This window comes from Lytechinus pictus, chromosome 3 (genome assembly GCF_037042905.1).
Source record: "Lytechinus pictus isolate F3 Inbred chromosome 3, Lp3.0, whole genome shotgun sequence".
In the NCBI taxonomy this organism is placed as follows: domain Eukaryota; kingdom Metazoa; phylum Echinodermata; class Echinoidea; order Temnopleuroida; family Toxopneustidae; genus Lytechinus; species Lytechinus pictus.
In genome coordinates this window covers 63,342,549-63,353,373 of record NC_087247.1, presented here as the reverse complement: position 1 = coordinate 63,353,373, position 10,825 = coordinate 63,342,549, and the positions used below count along the sequence as shown (strand labels likewise).

Sequence of the window (10,825 nt, the reverse complement as noted above, 5' to 3'; positions counted from 1 at the left end):
CGCCTTGATCAGTATCCATTTTGTAGAGCAATTATTATCTTCGTCCAATCGCTATGTTTCTTTGTTATATAGCTTTATTACAATAACTGGACCCCTGGCGAACCTTCCAATAGTTATGGCAACGAAGACTGTGTGCACATGGAAGACTACTTTTACAAACTGGGAAAGTGGAATGATGTCAAATGCAACAATCTTTACAGATTTATTTGCAAAATGCCAAAATGTAAGTGTAAAAAGTAATTAACCTGCCTCGTAAGTTTTCATCAGTAATTAATGATACGAAGAACGCAGTTCTCATTAAGAATATTGGATAAACTTTATCAGAGATAATTTCTATGACGAAATACAAGACAATATAAGAAAAAAATATTCTTGGATCGGCCGCCAATAAGACCGAAAAGAAATTTCGTTAATTTTGTCCCGGTATGCAAATCACACTTTGAAAACTTCTTTTTGCGACCTGAAAATTGGGAGAAATTGAAAACTGTAAGTGAAGAATACGATTGGGAATAATGATTCAAAACATGATTACTATGATAGTAAATGTGATGATTATGATAAAAACAATGATATTGAATAGCAAACACAAAATAAATCTGAATAACATTGAAAAATAAATGTAGATATAAATTATATAAATTACGGATCATAAACTGTTCATGAAAGTTCTTACCGATGCACCTGATTACAGGAGAACGTAATTGACCACCCCAAACAAACTCAAAATGGCAGCACATAATTACACCTCTGACATTGTTTTGTTTTCTTAATTTTGTGTAAAAAATATATTATGTGGGTATATTTTAATTGCAGATGGCCTAGCAATCACCGAAACACCAACTGTAACAAGTAAGTGGAGAACAAGTGTTGAATGTTATATTTTCTCGATATCTATTAAATTGAATTAAACTTCAAACAGATTGAAGTGCCATGAATTTTATCTTGACTCTATGATCAAATGTAAAACAGTAATGAGTAGATGACACTGGAAATTATTATGTTGAAGAATGTAAAAAAAATACAGCATCTTCCTTTCTCTTCACATTTAAAGCAGTTTATTTGTTCTTTTGGTCGTCTTTTAAAACAAATTACACATTTTTAAATCTTTAAAATCTTTATTCAAAAACTTTTTTTTATTCATCGAATCACTAAGTACTTCTTCTGTAATGTCATATTTCATGTTCATTATTATGCATAGGCCTATATATTGTAAATATCTTTTGTACAATCTTATCCATTTATCTTACATTATATCTTTGTGAGGTATATTTTATTTACATTTTTGTGTTTTGTTTTTTTTATATGCTCGATATATTTCAATGGACCTTACTTAATCAATAAATGAAATAAAATGCAATATTACAGAAGCAGCATGAATTATAGTCTAGGTAATAGTGGGAGTATCATGCTTTAATAGCAGCAGAGGCTTCTGTAGAAGACATAACGGTAGGTCCTGGTAATATGTGTGTGGAGGGGGTGGTAGGGTGGGTGGGCATGTGTGTGTACGGGTGGGTGTGTGCGTAGTGTGTGCATTGGTATGTGGATGGGCAAGTGTTGGTCCCAAAAAGGACCACCATATTGGGTGGTCGTTTTCAGGACAAACACTTGCCCAAGAAAGATACATGGGGAACCGTGAAACCTACATTATAAAAAAGTTGCTATGATAGCAATTCTTGCTGGAATGTCAACTACCATGACAACAGTAAAAATTTTTGCTTTTTGATTGGCCCTTTCAATAAATGTTGACATTTTAGCAGATTTACTATCATAGCAATTTCTTATGAAATGGGGACCAGGACTTTTTCAAAGTGTAAACTTTTTACTGATACGCACTGTATTATACTTTTTACATATAATTTTTTCATTATGTTTGTAACAAAAAGAAAATACATTCGTTTATGTTGACTTGTTGATGTTGATGAAGTTTATATGTGTATGTATGCGGGTGTGGGTGCCTGTCTGGTTCTGTATAATAGTGTGTGTCTGTGTGTGAATTGCCTTGCACTTGAATATTGTATTTTGTATTTATTTTTATCTGCAATGTCGTTTTATCATATATCAAATATATATATAAAAAAAAGCTTTTTGGCGTTATTAGTACAAACAATCATGTACACCTGTATGATTAGAAAATAAACTGAACATTTTTTTTTTTGGGGGGGGTATAAAATGGGCCTACATTAATGATTAATGATAATCTTGATAAGACTAGAAAAGCGATCTCCAGTCCTTTGCGTTTAATTCATCTTGTATGCAGGAGGTGGTGGTCTATAGCATTATCTTTGTTATGTAGTTATCAAGTTAATTTTGACCTAGTAACAATTCAAAATTTCTTTTGAATATCTAACCTAGCTTAATAAGGCTGATCCAGGACCGGTTGGTACCATTATCGTAACAACCTCTTGATCAAAATCTTTGTTTAGACTCAACTTATACCTGGAGATAAATGACTAGATAACAAAGTTACGATAAAGTTCGAATCTTGAATTATGAAAATGAGGCTGCTTGAATGATAAGACTTTGAACCTCAAAGATGGGAGATATATACAGTGCGTCCCAGAAAAAAACGAAACCGATATTTAGCGATGATGTATCATAACTTAATCACAAATACAATAGACAAATGACCTATCAATGTAAAGCTTAGAATCTCCTCTTTCATCTGATATTACTTACATTATTCCTCATTCACGCATGAGTGAGCAAAAACAATTTGAAGAAAGGATACCAAAAACTCATTTGGCGGGGGGTATCTGAATTTTAAAAAGAAAATCACATGCCTAAAAAGTTCAATATCTGCTCTTTAATTTGATACCTTAATCACAAAAAATGGTCAAGAAGTAAAAAAAGTTACGTTCCCTCGAAACAATGCTTGTATTTCCATAATTTCATCAAATAAACGTGTTTTCACCGGTTTCCCACAGAAGCTATCGCATGGTTAACAAAAGACTTCATGCTTGGCTGATCGTCAACAAAACGGAGTGTCGAGTGAGTTTGAACGCTAGCCTGTAAAACCTCTTCATTTTATGAAATTATTGAAATTCAAGCCTTATTTCAAATAACCAGAACTTTCTTATTTCTTGACCATTTTCTGTAATTGAGGTATCAAATTAAAGAGCAGATATTGAACTTTTTAGAAATGTGGTTTTCTTTTTGAAACCCATATACAGCCCGCCCAATGACTTTTTGGTATCCCCTCTTCAAATTGTTTTTGCTCACTCATGCGTGAATGAGAAATAATCTAAGTAATTTCAGATGAAAGAGGAGATTCTAAGCTTTACAATGGTAGGTCATTTGTCTATTGTATTTGTGATTAAGTTATGATGAATCATCGATAAATCTCGGTTTCGTTTTTTGTGGGACGCACTGTATATGTAATTTCTGTTATCATTTTAAGTTAACCTTGCTTCAGAAAGGACTTAATTAGCCTGCCTTATCGTGCCACAGGTACCTCTCAGAATTCCGCCTCCTTATGGACAAAATTTTGGCTGTATGATTTCATACATCCCAATGACATGTTAGGTAGCGAGCGACTCTTTTACTAGATTCACTAGGCGAATATTTGGAAGTTCCTTTTTATCACAGATTTGTGGTATACAATCACAGGTTGTCTTATATTGAATTGGGATATGTGCTTGTTACCTTCATCAACATGATCCTCAGGTTATTCATTCTTACAGCTATTACAATGCATGGTAAGTTTTTAACACATATTGCGATCCTCCCCCTTTATGTTTTTATTTCACTTCATTTTTCTATGGACCACCAAGAGAGATCATAAGAAAAGAAAACGATCTTCACGTTATTACGTCTATTATCATTTGAAAGCATTTGAAATTAAACAGATTCCGGTCAAGAATTGATTTATGTACGTTCTAACTTTCGTTTCTTTTAGCTTGAGAGGAAATATAAGTAATTGAAAAGGTGAAATTGTTAAAAAGACTAATTGGAAGCTTTGTACTGTAAATACTTTTAAAATTAGGGCAATTATGTTGTAATGTCTTTAGTTTTTTGTGTTCCATAAATCGAAATTTTTCAAGAAAGGTGATTTTCATTTTATGGGACTATCAAATTAAACCATACACTCTTCAAATGTTGGGCAACATACTGTCCAGACAACAATTGGTTATAAAATTTATCCAACTCTGAGTAGTTTTCACCCAAAAGCACACATTATTGGTTTAAAACTACCCAGAATTAGATAAAGTTTTAACCAATTGTTGTGTGGACAGTATGTTTCCCAACACTTTTAAGAGTGTACTAGTAAAACACAGATGCTTACCAAACTGTATATTGGATGACAGCAAACTTTGGTTCACATGATCAAATTTGTATTGTTTCGATTTTTTATCTAAAACTCCTCAAAAAAAGTTTGGAAATCTGACTTTGATCGATAATTCCTCCTCGGTTTTTAGTAAATATCAATGTTGAATTGATATCAATAAATAGAACATTTAATTCTCTTTAAAATGATGCCCTACATGATATGATTATGGTTCACATGGAGGTGCAGTGTCTTGAAATAAGGGGCAAGGTCAAAATTCAAAAGCTGCAAAATGACACAATATTGAAAGTCACTGTTCTTTTTTCAGTGGTGATGAGTGAGTTTCTCAGCGGTTTCTTTTGACTTGATCGATAATTCCTCATGGGTTTTAGTAAATATCAATGTGTAATTAATATCAATGATTAGATCGTTTAATTTTCGTTAAAATGATACCCTACATGATGTGATTATCGTTCATATGGAGGTGCAGTGCCTTGAAATGTGGGGCAAGGTCAAAATTCAAAAGTTGCAAAATGACACAATATTGAAAGTCACTGTTCTTTTTTCAGTGGTGATGAGTGAGTTTCTCAGCAGTTTCTTTTAATTATTTTCATGCACCTTAACATCAACATTAATATGGAATCAAACACACCTCTGCACAAGCAAACACATAACAAACAAACAAACATGCATGGGTATTTCAAACCACGACTCAAACCATGTTATCTCACAGAACCATCACTACAGAAGCAGGGGCTTGATTTGAATGGATTTTCATCTCTATTGACACAGACAAAAGAGTCATGTTCTGTATTGACCCTTCATGACTATTTCTGCTCGTTTTGCAGCTTTTCAATTCAGACCTCATCCAACACTTTTGAATCCTGCTCTTTTTGTAATGGCATGATCATAACAAGCATAGTATCATTTTAAAGAGAATTAAATGATATTTTGAATGATGTAAAATATGCATTGTGTAAACTTGGGAGTTGGGAGAAATTAATGGCCAAACACAGATTTCCAAACTTTGTTTGAGGGGTTTTAGTATCAAAATATCCTCACCCAAACTAATATACCCACAAAGATTGCAGATGATTTGTTTGGAATCGTCATTACCATGGTTCATGCTCTAATTTCAATCCAACATCTTTGTATAAAAGGTGTACATAGCATAGAGAAATCAAAGTAACTATATACACCCTTTTTGATATAACTGTAAAAATATGGTTTTGTTGTAAACTGCCATATAAAAGAAGATTTTTGTAGGGAATTAAACTATTCTTTATTATGTAGGGAATGAGGTTTTAGTAATATATACACAACAAAAAAAGTAAGTCCCCCCTAAATCAAATTGCTGTAACTTTTGAACGGAATTATTTTGAGATATGATATTTCGTAGGTGGTTTTTTACACTAATAAACAACTCCTGGGGGAAAATGAGATTGATCGGTTGAGTCATGCATGAGTAATTAAAGATTGAATTAAAAATGACAAGTTTTGAAAGTCACAAGAGTCGTTTTTCAGATTGTGCAAATACAAAGTTGGGCAAAAGTTGTTTTTAGGTGAATTTTATTATGTTATGCTGTTTTACTATCCATCATTTAGCCACTCCATACACAATTTTGATATCGTATGTTCATGATTGAGTGAGCAAAATGTATTGCGGGGGCCACAGAAGCGGGGGGGGGGGGGAGGGGGCTTCAGCCCCCCCACTTTTTTCCAAAAGCATGTACAAAAATGTAAAAAATGACCATACGATTGTGCATGGTCAGACCCCCCCCCCCACTTTTGGCTCAGTCCCCCCTGCCCCACTTTGAAAACCGTTCCGCGGCCCCTGTATTGTGACGTATCATCATAGGGGTTTATGGTAGTATCTTCTAAAATTTGTTAGATCATGTTAATATTTGAAAATGTTGGTGGCTCCCCCAATTATAGGCCCCTCCCCCATTTAAAAAATCTGGATCCACCACTGATTTGTCCATAAATTAAATTGATCATGAGAAATTGTTAGGAAAAGAATACACTTATGCAGTATAAAGAGTATTCATTCCTAAGTTTTCGAATGTGCTCGCTCAACCATGAAAATGTTTAAAGTTCGAAAAGTGTGTGGTGATAGAAATGATGGATGATAATAACAACAGCAATTAAAGTCACATTTGAAACCGAATTTGCCCCCAATATTCACTTTATTACCCTTTAAAATGAGTCTGTGACGTTGAAAATACCAATTTTCCCAATTTGATGCGTGCTCACTCATCCATAAATAAACAAATCGATATCATTTTTGCACAGAATTCTGCCCATGGGTTGATAAACATTACTGCCAAATGACATTGCTAAAGACAGCCTTGAAAAAAAGTTCCACCATATTAAATAAGGGGTTACTTATTCTTAAACATATGCACCCATAATGTACACAAGTCTATGAAAGAGGAAGTCAAAATTTTAACAAATATGAAATGAAGGGTTTGTTTCATGGACGGTTTTTGCTACTTCTGCCAACAGTTATTTTATGAAACTTAGCACATGGCGTCAGAGTTACACTATCCAAAAGGCGCGCACACCAAAATAACCATTCGATACGGCACAGAGTGGGGCCAAGGCCTTGAACTTTCTTCTCATTTGCATAATTTTCGAATATTGTGTGCTCACTGATGCATTAAACATCGGGATTTTCATAAAAATCAAATCAAATGAACTATCCAAGGAGGTTTGTGACAGATATCCATAGTTACAAATTGCATTTTTTCCAATAACGTCAAAAAGAGCTTATCACATTCCACATGTTCATTCAAGCGTGAATATTTAATTAAACGCCTTTGAATCATTGAAGTATGTTAATTGGTCATGAACATAATGAAAAGGTTGAGAAAAGATCATTTTCAGTTACCAAAATGAAACAATACTTGCCTATGATATTTCAAAATCGTATTTTTGGTTTTCAATGAATGTTCATTAAACCGTGAAACGATGAATATTGTTGAAGATACTATTCCCCAAAACAACTGTCATCATATTCTATCATTTTTATTGTTAGAAATGTGTAAAAATGCAATTATAGCAAATTTGGACTTGTGTTTATTCAACCGTGAAATTTATCAAAAAAGTTGTATCGTTTTTTAGAAAGTACCTTTTACAAGCCTTCTGACTATTTTTCATGATGAGAATGTGGAATTAGTTCCAATAAAATGGAATCAAAGTCATGATATTTGGCTTGTGACTTTTGAAAAGTGAAATTTTTGCATTCTGACGTTGCTCACTGAAGCATGACGTAAAATACATCCATAACATTTACTCAGAGGGTAGCTTATAAAATTACCTACACACTCATGTAAAAATATATTAAAAATTCGCATTGGTTCGGAAATTATTGATGTTTGTTTAAGGGGGGACTTACTTTTGTTGTTGTGTATAGTTGAATTTGAGTGGTCTGGAAGGCCTGTATGTAAACAAAAATAAATAAAGAGGGGTAGACATTGATTTTTTGAAGTGCTTTTATTGCTACGAAAATGTGCATTTTCGTCCGAACATTATGAATTTACAAAAATCATTGAGTTGTGTTACAATCCTTGTAGAAAATGCCCTAAGAGATTAAAAGAAAAACACACATTATAATAGACGTTTGCAGACATTCGTGCACATAAAGATGGGTTGCCATATTAGTAGGGCTTAGGGGTCACGAGGGTATTCAAGCAGTGTCATTACTACGCACTCCCATACTTAAGAACGAGTTACCTCCATCGATATCTTGAAGGGATGGTCCAGGCTGGAGATATTCATGTCTCAATAAAAATAGAGTAAAATTCACAAAGCAAAACGCTGAATATTTGATCAAAATCTGATAACAAATAACAAAGTTATTGAATTTTAAAGATTTACATTATTCCGGTGAAACATTTCTAGGCACGTCTTTATGAATATTTATTAGGTGAGCTGATTATGTCATATCCCCACCTGCTCTTTTGTATTTAATTATATGAAATTGTTTATTCCAAAAAAAATTACCAAGAACTAAAAAAATTGGATTGACAACTAATTAAGTGCATTAGTTTCTTATTGCCGCAACTTATATCATCATAATGGAGACACATGATTTACACATGTATGAAAAAATGAAACATTTATGATTTCATGTAATAACAGAATTAAGAGGAAAGTGGGGATGTGACATCATCAGCCTACCTAATGAATATTCATTACAATATGCATATAACTGTTTTCACAAAATATTGATAAACTTTAAAATTCAATAACTTCGTTATTTGTTATCCGATTTTGATGAAATTTTCAGCATTTCAGCATTTTCCTCTTTAAATTTTACTATATTTATTTATATAAAAATGTTTTCAGCCCGGACCATCCCTTAAAGCTGGATGGAGTTCATTGTGTGCTGCCGCACGCAAAATAAAAGTATTTCATAACACAATTAAAAGTATATGGAGTGTGCAGTAGTTCTGCCCAGATATGGATATCGATGGTTACACGGCGCACAAAAAGACATACAAATAACCCCACACCCTCACTCCTCCAAAATGACACGTCGCTAATTGACACCTATTACACAAATCACTGTGGGATTTTTGCATTGTGGGACTTCATAATCATGATAATAGTTAACCGATGGTTATATTTACTCCTTGATTATTTATACACGCCTTCTGTGGTCTTTGAGAAGATAAAGTATATAAATATTTGAATATTGTAAGTGATAGCTTGCAATTTGGTAATCAATGATTGATATTTGCTACATTGCAAAAATCGCTATGTAAATTAGTTTTGCAAAGAAGTTTGTGAACCCCAACTTCGTTCATTTGTTCAAAACTGCGCGATATAGATATTGTATCAGATATATTTCCAATGACATGGACAATATGACCATCCGAGAAATAGAGAAATATGAATCATCACTGGATGGTGGCTGGATATTTATGGGTTTATACTAATAGCTAATAAACAACAAGAATAACATATGATTGTGTCCAATATATTCAATCTTCTTATATTCGATTCATCAAATCGAAAATCAATCAATAAATCAGCAATGTCAAATTGGTGGCAGAACCTCAATTCTTCATTGGCAATTGGTTAAAGACAGCTAGCTAGTTATTTATCTATTCATCGCATTTTATTAAAATGATTAAGCCATTCGGAAGCCGCTTTGAAACGTAGTCCCTTATAACACTTATAATGAGACATAATACATGTAAGCATGATATAATGATAAACGATAATTACAGACAAAAGAAACAATGAAATAAGAAAAAAAGTATTTAAAACTAAATGTAACCAGTTGGTTTTTTTTTTTTTTTTGGGGGGGGGGGGTAGCGAAACCACTGGAAGAAAACAGAAAACCTAACAAAATTTTCGATAACAGGTCTTTATTTACCCGGGGCAGTCGATCCAGCTGATCTCCTGATGGGCCCTGTATGTTATCGTTATCATGATACTAATGGTAGATTTTACTTTATACAATTTGAAAAATGAATTCTCCAGAGAACCAATATTAAAGTAATTTAGGCTACAAAAGCCACTTTTTAAATTTTGCTTTGGATTTAATTACGTATGCTGGATTATCCAACTAGAACAGATTTTTTTTTATCAGAGGTCATTTTGAAATTACATAGACTGAATGTTAAGTTATATACGAAGAAGGGGAGGGGCTCAAACTCTCGCACTACCAAGTGTATGTGTGCAGTAGAGCGTGCTAAACACGGGATGTATGTCTGTAGGGGTGTTTGGGATGGAGGGTTTGGGGGAGGGCTTGGTTAGGGGTAGTGTGCATGATGTGTGGCTGCGTGTGTGGGTGGATGTATCGCGACCCGTTTGAGATAAAAAAAAAACAACAACAAAACTGAATTGTTCTCGTTAGCTCTGTCGTTAGCATTCATATGTCATTGGAAAAGGCAAAAAGAAGAGACTTATTACTACTCCCTTATAATTCTGTATGAATTGTGACGTACCAATATATTGCAATTTCATTTCATTAAATGTAAAAGGAATAAGGGAAGAAGCAAAAAGGCGGAAAATTTTTTGAATGGTGTAAAGATGAACATGCGGATATTATATTCTTACAAGAGACATTTAGTACAGGAGATATTGAGGAAAAATGGAAACAACATTGGAATGGAAACATAGTTTTTAATCACGGCACAAGTCATAGTAAAGGGGTTACGATATTATTAGATTCAAAATTGGATGTCAATGTTACAAAAACAGTTAAGGATGAAGGTGGCAGATTTATTGTTTTAAATTGCATTATGCAAGGGTTTAATTTACTCATAGCGAATGTGTAATTTCCGGTTAGAGGGAAGGAATTGGAACAAATAGATTTTTTGAAACACTTCAACGAAAAGTTGGATGAGATAAACGAAAACAACCATCCAGTTATATAATAGGAGGTGATTTTAATATTATTAGGAATATAAACTTGGACTATATGGGAAGTAGTAAACAGAATATAAACACCCGCTGTAATCTCATGTTTGATCAATTCTTAGACCAACATAAATTGATAGATATATGGAGGGAAAGGAATGTGAATAAAAAACAATTTACTTATAT

At 33.3% G+C, this 10,825-nt stretch overlaps 1 protein-coding gene across 1 annotated transcript in view; it reads left to right on the top strand.

Annotated features, from left to right (window-relative positions):
• The first annotated feature begins 78 nt into the window (after positions 1-78).
• The window catches only part of LOC129256831 (macrophage mannose receptor 1-like), a 103,467-nt gene continuing 92,720 nt past the window's right edge, over positions 79-10,825 (top strand). Inside the window, exons 1-2 of the mRNA XM_064097548.1 lie at positions 79-223; positions 814-849. Of these exons, the coding sequence (XP_063953618.1) occupies positions 139-223; positions 814-849 (121 nt within the window). The 5' untranslated portion in view covers positions 79-138. The remainder of the gene's footprint in view (positions 224-813; positions 850-10,825) is intronic.